The sequence below is a fragment of the Chaetura pelagica genome, unplaced genomic scaffold (assembly GCF_000747805.2).
Source record: "Chaetura pelagica isolate M959 unplaced genomic scaffold, ChaPel_1.0 scaffold29, whole genome shotgun sequence".
In the NCBI taxonomy this organism is placed as follows: Eukaryota; Metazoa; Chordata; class Aves; order Apodiformes; family Apodidae; genus Chaetura; species Chaetura pelagica.
In genome coordinates this window covers 2332340-2346935 of record NW_009970720.1, presented here as the reverse complement: position 1 = coordinate 2346935, position 14596 = coordinate 2332340, and the positions used below count along the sequence as shown (strand labels likewise).

The following is a 14596-nucleotide window of genomic DNA, read 5'->3' as shown; positions in this document are numbered from 1 at the left end:
AAAAAACATGGATAGGACTCAGCTAGCAGACTAAACTCCTAAACTGAGGCATCTATATGTAAAATATGTCTGCACAACCTTTATAATCAAAGCTGTTTGATTTCGGACACCCCTTGGAAGATACCTGCTGCCATTTAAGAGCTCATATGAGACAAAAAAAGTAAGCACAGGGAAAGGCAAGGTACTCTGCCAGGCAAGGCAAGGTAAGGTAAGGTAAGGAAGAGCACCTCTAATGTAGCACTTGAGGAAGGAGAAATGTGTTATTTTCACAGAAGTTAGAGCATGAAGAAAAGTAAAACTGGCTAGATGATAATATGGAGATGACTTACATGAGGAGAGGTAAGAAAACTGTGAAGAGTGGCATATATGTAGCTTTTCTTATGATTACTTCCCTCCATGACAGCTACACAGTTTTACAGAACTAGGAGGACACTACAGCATGAGCATGCATTACTAGCATAGATGTAACACCGGGCTCTGCTTCTCAGCAAAGCACCAACATTTTAGGAGTGCCCTTCCTGGCTGCATGGGATCACTTGGACAGATAGAGAAATGACGGACAAATCCTGCATCCTGGTGTCACGACGTCAGTGCCCATTGCAGGTTTGCCAGCATTGGAAGCCATGCAGAAGCCACAGAGCAAAATTACAAAAAGATGTGCGTCTTTCAACTAATCTTCAGGAAAACAGCCAGCACTGTCCATTCCTCAGTGCCTCTCTGTTCAGAGGTTCCTGCAGCTTCCCTTCAGCTTTTGTACTTAAACAAAGGAGTTGCTGTTAGGGCTGCACAGTATCAGTGCTCCACCAGTTTACAAAATAGCAGGCTGAATGACTGCTGATTTACAATGGGGTTTTACTGTCTCTTGAAAACATATAGTGTTTTCAACATGTGTTGGCACTACTGCCCAGAACTCCTTGTCTGCAGCTATCAGAAAACTTTTCAAGGCAGAATATCTGAGCACGTGAGCAGTAGTCAAAGCCCCCTTGATCCAAACTGCCACGTCAGCACCTTTGAGCTACATGTCAGGCTACCACACCTGAAACTGTGTTATATTTGTTAGTTAAAATATTTAGGTTATGCACTGAAAGCACAGGAAAACAGTATTTCAGCTACCTTGTAGTCTGGATTCGTGCCCAGGTTCACCTCAAAGAGCAAACTTGTCAGCCTGTCATCAAAAGGCAGCAGACAAAAATGCCCATACAGATCCAATGTATTTTTGGGATTCATACATTCACATACTTTTTTGAAAGAGGAAACAAATACAAGGAATAATCAAAGGTACAGGCAAAGAAATCACTGAACACAACTCACTCGAGTAACACAGAATCCCTGAGCTGAATAAACAGGCAGTTTAGATTTTTTTTTCTCAATGACATTATTGTGTTTCTTAGCCTCCTACTACTGTACTCAAGCACAGATTAGCATCAAGCCAGAAAAGTATTTAGCCTTTGGAATTTTTGAAAGAATTTTGGCCAAAATACAGCATTCTGCATATAAATTGATGTGGAAATCAGTATATCAGTAAAAAGAATAAACCACCTAATCATAATGTCAGTTGATAATTCTGAAGATGAAAAGAAGAAAGAGAAAACAAGGAAAACTCTAGACAGGTAAAAGACCAAGGTCAAACTGGAAAGAAAAGACAGGAGGAACAACACCAAAGTATCTGACAGACAAAATAATTTTCAAATTAAAGCAAAAAAACAACCCCACCATATGATAAGAAGCAAACTTACCCAGTCAAGTGAATCCACAGTATCTCAAATTGAGAACCCAAAAATAATGAACACTTCTGGAAAATTTGGCCTTTGTGAATACTTACACTTTTCTTTGAAGAAAATACTATACCTCCAATTTTTTGCTCTGCTAAACCTCTTTACATTCATTATGGGGCATTTGCATTGTCAAAAGCCTCCCCTGAGAAAGAACAGATTCTACTTCTGTCAAGCAAAGTTTCAATTCTAGAGAAAAAGGACTTAGCGAGAAACTCAAATTATAATACCTTAGTATATTTTTCATTGCTCCAAAGATCATGTCACATACCTCTATCTTACACATGACATGAAACTGGCCATAATAAGAATGCTTTCAATGGAAACAAACTCATTATAAACCTCTATCCAATGAGAGACATCAAAGCCATCTTTTTGTTCCAATTTTAAGTAACATATATATTTTGGCAGCTGATTTCAATTGCTGTGAATTTATTGTACTCCAGATCCCATAGAGTAAGAAGCATGACCTAAGGCAGGTTTTTCCAACACTGCCATTACTGTATTGCTGGAATACTTATGGAAGTCTCTCACTGGAAAATGTGTGAAGCAAACCTATTCATTATACAAAGTGGAAGTCAATTCAAGACTAAGATACTTTCATTATGCATCTACCATGTATGCATCTATATAGGAGCTACATGTCTTTTAAGTTCCCATTATACAAAATAGATACCTAGTCTGAAGAGTAATTCACCTGGCAGGAGAGAGAACTCATAGGCATAGATTTTCTAGGAGTTCCAAGAAAACCAGAACACACTAGATGGCAGGTAGAAGAGTGAGCTGATAAGTGACCCAGTTGAGATAACAACTACAGTGTGAGACACCAGAGGCTCCACAAGTAAGTGAGCCATTTGAAGTGGCCTGACAAAAGAAAAATCTTACATCTGGTTAAAAGCCACCTCCTATATACTAAAAACAGACACCAAACATAAATAAGTGCAAAGAAAGGCTTCCCTACGTCTGCTGATCTTGGTTTTGATTCTCTGAGGTACCCAAGTGCAATCAGATCTACTCAAAATTGTATAAGCCATTAGATCTGGAAAAGAACAACTCAGCACTTTCATAAACAACCATCATTCTCTTAGGCTTACATGTGAAAGCAGTTCACTTCAGAAAAAGTATCTTCTCTAATATATCAAAATTTTCAAATCTTTCAAAACTGCAATAAGGGATGACCTAAGAGGAAAACAGCAGTTGCCACCCTGTTTGCTCCTATGTTCATCCATTATCCATGTAGGTTTCTTTAACCTGTCCTTTCTAGAAAGTCTGATGATAATTCTTCAACCTTTTACACTCTTGCACTTAGATCTTTCTATTCCTATCTCTGTATTGATTGGGGTTTTTTTCCTGTTTACTTTGAAACTTATTTGCTCATCCCTGTTCTCTCCCACCCTCCTTAAGAGCAGACACCCTTCAATCTTTCTTCTTGTCTTCTCTTTATCCTTCCATCCCTTTCTGGTTTTTTCCCTCTTACACAGATTCCTATTCATTCATGTCTTCTCTTTCCTTCCTTCAACACAGATCACTGCCCCTCTGTCTCCCTGTCCTGCACCCTCATAGTAAAGAAATTTTTCCAACCCAAACCATCCTAGGATTCTGTGAAACAGTCTTTTTGTTTGCCTCTATGATTATACATCTGCAAGAAATTACTGCCTTCCTAACTAATTCCTAAAGCACTGTTAAAAGTCTTTGGTGAATATTTTTTTTTTCTTTGAAGTGTTTGTTTATTTCTGCTATCAGATGCACAAAAATACAGATGAGAAGTCACAACTTTCACTGTAACATTTCCTTCTATCCCTGAGTACTCTAGTGTACAGTCTTAAAATTCTTTTGAAAGCTTAAAAAATTCTTGGGAAAAAGGTGACTGTGAGCAGTTACATTGTCCTTTTTCTGTTTTATATGCAGGGGTGTCAGTAACACTTCTGTTTGTACTAACAGGATACTCACCAGCAGTGAGCACTCCTTGTGTGGGAGCAGCAACTGGACATCAATGCTTGATGTGTTGCTATGATTAAAAAAGGATTAAAAAAGGACCAGTGATATCTTCTCCTGGAGAGATGAAAGATTGCTGAAGAGAGGTGCTCTACTGCTGTGATTTGCACTTGTGACACCAATACCGAACGACCTTTTCCTGCGCATTGTTCTGGTGTCATTATACTAGGAAGGTCACCGAAAATTACCCGAAAGCAGAAGAAAGTGTGTTAAGATGAAAGACTCAAGGAATTTTATTTCTTTGGTTCATCAGAACAAAACTGGGTGTTGCCTTGACTGTTTCATGGTGACCAAATGCCAGGTGCTGAGAAGATCTTTGATCTAACAGAGAAAAGGTTTAACAGAAATAACAGCACTTAACAGAAGACAGACCCAAACTGAAGGAAGGAATATATTTGGAAGAGCTGCAATGAATTACCAAGCAAACTGATGAATTTTCTACCTCTTCATGTCTTCAAGTCAAAAGCAGATGCCCTCCTTAAAAATACACTGTGGGGAAATCTGAGTGTTTTTCAGAGGAAAAGAAAGGATGGGGGCAAACTCACAAATGGTGGAGAACAGATGACACTCACGAGCAGAGCTCCTGGCCTTGAAACTATTCCTTAGCCTGCCTGGGAACCAGAAGGGGTTCCAGCTCTTTGCTGACAGCGCAGGAATAGCGAGGCCCAGGGATTTTGACCACAGCTCCAGATGTTGGTCAGACCTAATCCTTCTGTCTCCCCTGCTAACCCCTGCACAGTTTCACTTTCTCTTTTGGCCGCACCGCGGGAAACGCCGCGTTACTCCAATTTTTAAAAAACTGTCACCCCACCGAGTAAGAGAGGAGGGGAATTTCAGGCGCAGCAGCTGGAAGCTGTGGCAGGGAGAGGCCGCCGGGACGCAGCGGGAGGGTTTGAAGGCGCTCAGAGCCCGCGGGGCGCGAAAAGAAACGCGTGAAAAAGGCTTCTGCCGAAACCCGGGATCGAACCAGGGACCTTTAGATCTTCAGTCTAACGCTCTCCCAACTGAGCTATTTCGGCGCCGATGCTCCACGCAGCTAAACGGCTGCCCTAATAGGATGTGTTGTTATCTGTAGTGCCTTGCTGGGCACCACGAATACCACAACCGAATTGACGACGGGCCCTTGCATATAAAATTATGCAAAAAAATTAAGGCAAAGAAAAATACAGCTATAACACAAAACCATGTGTATATGTCCACATGTGATCCATGACCTCAACACGTTTAGTGTCTGGAGAAAGGTGCTATGGTTGTGGCTCCCTGAACTATTTGGGAGGTAACAGGAACTTGAATGCTCTGTGGGATTAAAGAATGCTACGCTTTTTCCTTTACTTTTCAGGGACATAATTTTTGAAGTCTGTCAAATTCTGGCCAGAGCTGATGTATCACAAATAGGGCCCAGGGACATGGTTTAGTGGTGGGTTAGGCAGCATCAGGTTAATGGTGGGGACTCAGTGATCTTAAAGGTCTTCTCCAGGTAAAACAATTCTATGAATAGAAAGGACACGTCCATTCCCATTTTTCCATGGTCTTGCTCAGAGATGCACATTCCACTGGGCAATGTTACACCTCTGCATAAAGCCTGACTAAGCAGAGTTATAAGAACAAAGTTTATCTTCCCATGGTCATCTAGGTATTTATTTCAACAGGGGTCTGTTACTGCACTCCTGTGGCTTCAGGTTGAAGGCAGAGGATGCATCTGAGTGCACACATTAGCACACATGACACTGCTACTGGACACTCACATCTCAGGCCTGTGTTTATTTGCACATCCCACAGCTCCCGAAAAAAGTCCTGTGAGAGCATCTCCTATTCATGCTCCACATGTGGCAAGTGGGGAGAAATGGTGCTTTGCAAGGTTGCCCACTGCTTCTCCCCACTGTTTGGCATTTGTTCACTAACAAACCTCTCCCTCATCCATAGTAATATAGGATTTTAACAAATCTCTCTTTTTTCAAGAGTGGAAGAAGCAGCCTTTACCCAACCCTATGAATATTTGGGACACACATCCCGTACTTCCTTTTACTTTCAAACAGTATATTTTTCCCCAAGTCATCCCACTTCTGGAAGTCTTTTGTGAGCAACCACCTTTCTTCAGAAGCCACAAATTGCAGGCCAGGCACAAGATCTGTTTTCAGAAGCCGAAATGCTGAGAATTGGGCCAACAGTTAGTGACTGAAAACAAAAATTCTTTAACAATTAAAAAAATTGTTAGGGAGAGGTTTTTAAAAAAAAACCACACAACCAAACAACCCATAACATTGTATTAAAGAGATGTTCTAACAAGGTACTGATGCAGAATCTCATATTCTCATGATTTTCCATTGCCAGTGGCAATGATGGCTCTGCTAAGAAATAAGCGTGTCTTCTACTGAGGCAGCTAATGTAACCTTGTGATCTCTGGTGCTGATAAACTCCAAATGTGTAATGACATGCATAGAAGTCAAAACACTGATGACTTTAGAGCTTTTCGTACAGTGCCATAAAAATCAGAACTACTCAGGACAAACAGGTTATTCTAATTTGTATTATTTTTAGAAATCTTTGTTTTGCCAAGTAAAATGGAAATGGCAGCAGAAATAAAAACTAAAAGTAATGCAAAACAAAAAACAGACTATTCAGTCTCAGATATATTTAAACAGCCACTTTTTTCCCCCAACAAATTTTTTTCTATGAAAGTTCCTCTTACCAAAGAGTAGAAATATATTAGCATTTCATGGCTATTTAAGGAGTGTAAGAACACAGTTTTAGCTAAATGTAGAATTCTGAGTCCAGCCAAAACTATTCACAACTTTCTCCTACCAGGAAACTGAATTTGTGCTATTTTGTACCCCACCAGGATAGGGATTGTGGTTTAAAAAAAAAACCAAAACCCAAAAAAAACCAAACCAAAACAAACAAAAAACCCAAGCTACACACAATGTATTTTTTTCACACACAGCCTTCCTCCTATGTCTAGTCAATTATGAGGTGGACAAAGAAAATCTACTTTCTAGTCCACCATATTATGACAGTACAAACCAGCCCCAACCACAGCTGGCACCTCTTGATGCCTCATGGTTTGCAAACTTAAGCAAGTAGGTGCCAAGGTCTGACCAGAAAACACCTTGGAGAAAGCAAGGATTATCTCCACCACACAAACTGGGACCAATACACAAGTAAGACCACACTGGTCACAACCTGCAGAGCAGGTGGACTGCAGACAGCCCTGCCTGAGCTGCCCACTTCACCATCTGCCACATTTTAACTTGCTGCTTGCAAGGGGTGGGCTGAATGGCAGGCTTGGTGCACCAAGATTATGGGGTAGCAATGTTGGTTTTCCCAAAAGCACAAGAGATTTCAGCAGCTGCTGCATGAAGATCCAACCCAACTCACCACAGTAATCTCCCAAAAGAGGTGCAGAAGAGGCAGCTGTCCCCACATAATTTTCCAAGTGTGAACCTCTCCTCTGTGAGGGAACCTACATAGAAACACTTTGCTGAAGGCCAGCCTTTCTCCTTCAGAAAACTTAGGCAATTTAAGTGACTGACACATCTATCTCATTTATTTTCTTATTGGTGTAAACGTAGTTTGTTATGTCCCAGAAACACTGAGAAAAGCAGATGGTGAGACCATTGTGCTCACAGGATTTTACACCACTAACTTTGCCTTCTGCAGAAGTGTTTCCTCATACCTCCCACATGAAAACAGTAAGAGATACAACCTAAAAGCATCACACTTCTGCAAATTAACAGTTCACTAGTTGATGCTTTTTCCTCTTCTTTCTACAGAAGGCAGAAGGTTAATGGCAAAATTAGCTCTTTAACAGTAAAAACACTTCTTCCTGCCAAAGCAATGCTCCTACCAGACTGCTTGTCTGCTAAGCAAGTTGACCAACAGTAACAAAGCAGCTCAAAGCAAAAGCCTCCAAGATTTTTCTAATATGTGTTTTTCTAAAATGTGTTTGTATATTTATCTAGATAAACAGAAGCAGGAATACAGATTCAAGTATCTCAAAAACTTTGAAGGATTTAATCTTAAAAACTTTGAAATTGCAACAGCTTCAACTAAAAATTAATAGATCCTTTTGAAAAACCCACTCCCAGTATATCACTTGCTTGGACAGTCATGTAAATGTCAAAGTTTACATCTTCAGCAGCTAAGCATTCAAAACTTAAAAAAAATCTCTTCAATAAAGCAATCACACCCTACTGCTTTCTTCTCTGTATTTCTAGTCTGATAACACTATCACAAGTTGATTGGTTTTTAAATGTTCCAAAGACATTGTACCTATTTGTAAACAAATACTTTATTAAATTATAATCTCTAATCTTTAATATTAAAAACATCACATCACCAGAGTTCCAGCCTGATACATACTTTCATGCAGCTCACTGAAAGCAGCTGCCACACTAAGCATAAATACAGCTAGAACAGATCTTTGCAGTGGTTCAGCTATTTCTGGTATTGACTCTCAAATACAGAACAATTAAGATGAGTAAGTAACTCTCTGCTTATTCTAAAGAAGCTGTATCTCAAGAAAATATAAAATTAAAAAAATATTGGAGTGTTATCAGCCATGTGTGCTTGACAATGGAATTTAAGTGATTCATCATTAAAAGTTTTATTATCTGGTAAGCCAAGTATTCTAACAGACTAGTAGGTATTAAGTCCTGTAATTCTGTCCTTCTCAAAAGGAGGTTTTGACTACCCAAGTAGCAGAAACCCAAAAAATACAAGTGCAATGCAATTTAAGTGCAGCATTATTACCTCACCTTGTGACAGAAGACTCTCCTTTAGCAACACATTCCTAAACTTCAGATGGTGCCCAGGTAAGCCTAGAAGCTCAATATTTAGCTGCCTCTGAAGGCAAACCTTACCAACCCAAAGTAGTAGTTTAGCAGCAGCACCATGCGACACACAAGGGATTATGACACAGCACACTGTGGCTCCAAAGGCACCATGACCTGCAGGCCATCTGGGGCAGTACTATGAAGTTTTTATGTTCACTTACTACTGAAACTCTAGCAGCAAATTTTAAGGCAAATTCCTGCACTTAGGGTGGTGAGGAAAACTTTTGCACACACTTGTGTTTTCAGAGTTTAACTCCCAATTTCCAAGTGACTCGCAGCAATTTCCAAGTACTCCACAGTGCTTCAGCCCCGTGCTTCTGCAGCTCCACCCAGGGGCAACAGAAGAGTCTGGGACTGTGCCAAGTACAGAAGCTGCAGTGATAAACCCAAGAACAGGTTTCCCTTGTATGTCTGCCACCTCAAAGCCAAAAAACTGAATATAGCTCTTCCTGTACCCTGAAAAAAAATAAATACAAAAACCCCACCATCTACTTTTTCAATGTATTTACTTAATTAAAAGAAATCAGTTATACCATAACCTTTAATAATAAATCAACTTTGAAAAAGATTCATGGACTTATTTCTAGAACTGAAGTTTCCTCCCAAACTTTACCTTTAAACTCAAGTATTGTTTCATCTTTGTTTGCCACCAAAAAAAACCACTGCATTAAGTAAGGTGTCAGCCCACAAGTCACAGAAAAGTGTTCAAAATTTTTGTCTTTATATCCTTCATATGACAGTAAATAACATTACTGAAACATTAACCATGTCACAGAATTTCAAGTTTGTTAAAAATAGTTAAGAAAAGGAAGTTAACATGTAAAAGACAGTCATACAGTAAAAAGACTACACCTAAACCAGCAAAATGTAAGAAAATGCTTCCAGAAATTTCAGCAAGAACAGCTGCTACTTCTTTACAACCTTCCCTCCCCACCCTCCTTAAGAAAAAGCCACTTAAAGTTACAGATAACAGTTTAATCAGTCACCTATAGAAGGTAATAGTGCACCAATGGAGAAAAGAACTGATCCACTTGGGTGCCAAATCCAGCTTTTATCAACTGATTTATAACCCACAGAAAACACGGCAGGTTTCCCCAATTGAAAATAAAAGCAACTCTTTAAAGTGACAGAAATAATGTATTACACTGTAATAACAGACTAATACAGATTAATTATTCCAGAACTAAAACAAGTTTCATTGACAGCCCCAAAAGCTGTAATCACAATTAATTATTCTAAATTAATAAGGGAGATTTGACATCAGTTACACTAAATTATAGCATTATAAATATTCTTCACCCTGTACAGGTCTTTAAAATCAATACTTAGGGAGAACATAATATTGCACCAAAAGCTGAAATTAACAGGTTTGACTAATAAAGTGCTGAAACCCTTCCAAAGTCGTGACACACTGTAGTTCTGTATTCATTGTGGTTCATTTATCTTCAAGACATTAAGAGTCCAGTGAGGCCACTTGATTGCAGGCTGGGAAGAAAAGATTGTATGAGGTAGAATAAATTCCTTCAGGTTCTCTGCCACCCTATGGACCGCTGAGCTGTGCAAATGGCTCTGTCACAGGAAAAGGCTCCAAAGCCTTCTCTGGGTTTTTCCAGTTGTGGAAGTTTTCTTTGTACCATTCAACTAGTACGAAGAAAACGTTGATGAGTCAAGTTGAATAGAGATAACAGGGAAGTTCAAATTTCCATAGATACCATAAAACTAATGACACACTAACACTTCATTATGCACAATTTTAACCTATAATATTAAAAAATCTAGTTTAAGTTTATTAATACTTCATAATGCTAGAATAAGACTTGCATAAAGTAATTAATTCTAGTACCTGATGCTATTTTGTGATTAACTTTTTTACATCAGGTAAATTCACTACTTAAAAAGCAGACCATTTTATGCAAAACTAAAGTGTTAAAATCATTCTCTTTAGCCTCTCATCAGCTAATCTATACATACATCTTCCCTCTTTCCCCTCCCATCCTCCCATCACTTCTAAATCAATAGTGTAAAAGCCATCAGTCCTACTTGTTTTCTTTATTCCTTCTTTCCAAGGCACTTTAGGTCTCCATCCTAAGTTGTGCATTTTTTCTGAATTCATTGGATATCTCAGGTCATTGGTAGGTCTGATGGAAGTACAAAACGCACATGGAAAACAATTTTATTAGAATGTTTTATTAACTAGAGATGCAGTAACTCACATTGTCTTCGAACCAACATTAGGTATGCCTAAATTTTGAAAGTTCCACTCAACATGAATAGATTATATTGCTTTCAAAAATATAAGTGGCAGTTGAGTGAAGCTACAGCACAATTCAGTTTATACAATCAAGTACTTGGAGTTAACTAGAACAAATATGAATATCACATTAGTAAAAAACAAATACAAAAATATATCACTGCCAATGCAATTGTGCAAATCAGTGCATTTGCAACTCCTTACACATTCATTACATAAGCCAGTGTTTCCTAAAACCAGCATTCATATTTTTCCACTCTGAAAGCCCATAAATTTTTACAAACTTCAGATCTTAAACACAAAGACTTCCAAAGCATTGTCATTAGCCTCATTAGCTACACAAACATAGTAATGGTGAATATGTAGTATCCCAGACTGCAAAATTAAACACAGAAAGAAAGATTGTATGTTTAAGCACAGCACAAATTTTCATTTCCACAATCTGGCAGTTCAGAAGTCTAGTCTTCCATTCCCGTATTACTGGGACTAGCATACTGAGTAGTTAAGCTACACATGCAGAGAGAAACCAGCTACTTATCACCATTATTAAAACATGCTAATCTCAAGCAGAAGCAGAACTCATTTTTCCATGGTAAGTAACCCACATGACCTTTAAGTTGCTCATTATGAAATTAAATAATCATTAGTTATCTTAAGAATCTTTTATAAAGCCTCAACATTCTTTGAAACATGTATTCTTATGTGGTTAGTTTTACCAAGCTCGCTTAGGTTTGAACATTAGTAGACAGGGCTCAGTACACATGGAGAAACATCTCAATCCGAATTACACCAAGATCTACTGAACACTCACATCATGTGAGCATGAGGCAACTTGTTCAAACTCCTGTGATACAGTCAGATAGGATTCTGAAGAACACTTCCTTTTAAAAAGAAAAATTAGCAGATTTAAAGACACTTCAGATGCCATCATAATAATGTGTATGTGATTAGAAAGTTAGAACTCTAAAGGCCACAATACTACTTAACTCCTATCAGGAGATATGTCATTTCTAATGACTCTGGAGAAAGAAAGTGATATCTAAAGCAAGCAGAGACCCATTGTTGCTGCAGAAAAGAAACTAAGATAAAACAACAGAGGCAAACCAAGCCTGAAATTAAGGACGGAAACACACAGCAAAACTGTATTTATAAAAGCTATCCATTTCTGCCACCATCCTAGCTTTGTCACCTCAGTGTTTTACATCTACTTTTGAGATAGTAGTTTTAGCTTAACACAGGAATGTAAAATTAACTACACTCTGTGGGTGTGTATTTCTGCCTGTGGAGAGTAGGTCTTACCCATAAGGCACATCCAAGTCTGAACTAGTTACATTAATGTCAAAATACTAAAGCTACGTGAGAGACAAAGGGATTCATCTCACTCAGATGATAACGAATACAAAGTACAGCACAAGCTATCTAAACTACTGCTAAGAAAAGATTTAGCCACTGTATAAAACCTGTCCATTTTCTAGAGCAAACTTCAGTACTGAGAAGTCTGAAGAAACAGAGACAGACATATTAGCATTACACATTCCCCTTCAAAACATATACTCTGACCTAAAGATCAAAAAATAAACAGGAATTCTGTTCTTCTATCACTTGTTCTCTGTTCCTCTATAATATGTTCTGCGTGTATCATAGATGTCAAATCCACTAGCAAAATAAAAATACCAATTTAAAAAAAAAGCAAAACAGCTCTTACTTCCTCCAAAGTTTTCCCTCCTGCAGAGGAGAAAAATTTTCACAAAAAAATATTTGGCACAAGACCCAGAAACCATCAGGATAAAGCTCTCCTGCATGTGCTTTGCTACTTTCTTACCTGTCTTTGACATAATCCATCCAGTGTTCCATTTCAGATTCTGAACTGGTCTCCTTTATCTGTTAAGAAAAACAAAAAATCACAACCCCACATCTTGCACTGTCTCAACAGACATTGAAAAACAGATTTGTTTAAAAAAAACAAATGAGGTAAATGTCTGGTAACAAAAAAAAAAAAAACAACACACCACCAAAACCAGAAATGGTCTTTTGTTTAAGCTGAGTTTTCAAACTACTGAAATTACCAAAATTATCTAGAACAATTCCAAAACTTCTGTCCTTCATCTGAGCACTGCCTAACCCTTCATAATCAAATAGTTAGATTTTAATAGGGCCACATTGTCTCAGAACTGCAGCATCCAGCATGGAAAAACCTACCAAATAGGACATTTAATCATTATGCCAGTTATGTCCCACCTGGGTAGCTGATAGAGCAGTACAATGCACCATAGCCTGCACTGCAAACTTACACAGCACAGCTGCCACAGGAAGGGTAGCACATCTGTCAGCTACAATTATCTTCTAAGACTAAGCTCTCTCAGAACTACAAAAGGTTTGTAGTAGCATTTTTCTTATGTGTAAATAAAAGCAACATAACAGTTTACTCACTAAGTGGATAAGCTCCTTAGCAAGTTGGGTAATGGACATCTCAAAGTTAGTTCCAATGTTATAAATTTCACCTGGCTTTCCCTCCTTCAGGACAGTAAGGAATGCTTCTACTACATCAGTTGCATAAAGGAAATTCCTTCTTTGAAGTCCAGAACCATGAATACAGCTTAAAAAAAGGAACAGCAAGACATTTTTATTCATCCTCAAACAGAAGTATTCCATTTATTAGACTGTGTTTTAAGGAGTTGTGCTGTTAGCAGTTAGCTGAAGATACCTTAGGTAGCTGACATGCAAACAATTATTTACAATTTTTAAATAAACTATTATTAAAACAAGCAACTCATAACTTAGTTATTAAATTATCATTTTACAAACTATACCATGTATTTTTAAATGTAATTAGTTTTATTGCACAAATACCACACCCAAAAAAAGGAAAATACATACCATTTTCTGTTCTGTTGCAACAAAGATATAAACTTTGGAATAACCTATGAAATTGAACAAAAAACAGTTACTCTGCTATTCTGGAAGTCGTTACTCTGCCAAGAACATACAACTTCACCTGTAAGCATCATTAACTATTTTATTAAGACCCTTTAAATACTTTTCAATTTTTTTTTAAGCCTAATCAAAGAATGCATCAAGCCCTGAAACCATGAGGAATTTGGTGGGGGGTTTTTTTAAGAGTAGATGCCTCTACTGTGTTACAAAGCTTATTTTTCAGACAACCATTACAAGCCAGTGGTGAAAAATGTAACATTTTTACAAAAGAGAAAGGTTCCATCACTTTTTACACACATAAGTGCACTAGAGTCTAACTAGCAGTGATTATTGCAAACAGCTTAGAATGTGATTTAAACAACCGGGAAGTTGCAGTAAATTTATAGCCAAAAGTTAAATCTAGAAGAGAACCAACAGTGAATTTCAAGATAATAGGGATCAAGTGACAGCCCCTAGAGCTCCCAGCATACAGATTTATAATACTATGTTCAGCTACAGGCTTAGACCCATTCATAACATCCCAGAAACTTCAGAACAGTTGGACATGCTATTAAAGTTTTTAAACTGAAGCCATTAGAAGGCTATTCCAGTTCTTTCCATTTTGTTAACTTGCAACTCTAAACATAGGAACAGACATAACAAGTAAAACTAAAGATCCATCTAGCCTAGTGTTGCATTTCTAGCAGTAACTAGAAGAGGATGCTTGAGGAAGAGTATATAAGCTGAAAGCAAGTAAACACTGATATATCTCCTGAACATACTCCCATCATCATGCAACCTGTAGCCAGATGTTTTTTCCAAGCCACAGATGA

At 38.2% G+C, this 14596-nt stretch overlaps 1 protein-coding gene and 1 non-coding gene across 2 annotated transcripts in view; both read right to left on the bottom strand.

The window, feature by feature from the left end:
- Positions 1–4713: 4713 nt before the first annotated feature.
- TRNAF-GAA lies at positions 4714–4786 on the bottom strand. The gene has a single exon. It is a non-coding gene; the product is annotated as a tRNA-Phe (tRNA).
- Positions 4787–9841: 5055 nt separating this feature from the next.
- Positions 9842–14596, bottom strand: part of TGDS (TDP-glucose 4,6-dehydratase) — a 15599-nt gene continuing 10844 nt past the window's right edge. Inside the window, exons 9-13 of the mRNA XM_010006357.1 lie at positions 13728–13771; positions 13281–13446; positions 12673–12731; positions 10640–10737; positions 9842–10240 (exon numbers count right to left, since the gene is read on the bottom strand). Coding sequence (XP_010004659.1) covers positions 10140–10240; positions 10640–10737; positions 12673–12731; positions 13281–13446; positions 13728–13771 — 468 coding nt within the window. The 3' untranslated portion in view covers positions 9842–10139. The remainder of the gene's footprint in view (positions 10241–10639; positions 10738–12672; positions 12732–13280; positions 13447–13727; positions 13772–14596) is intronic.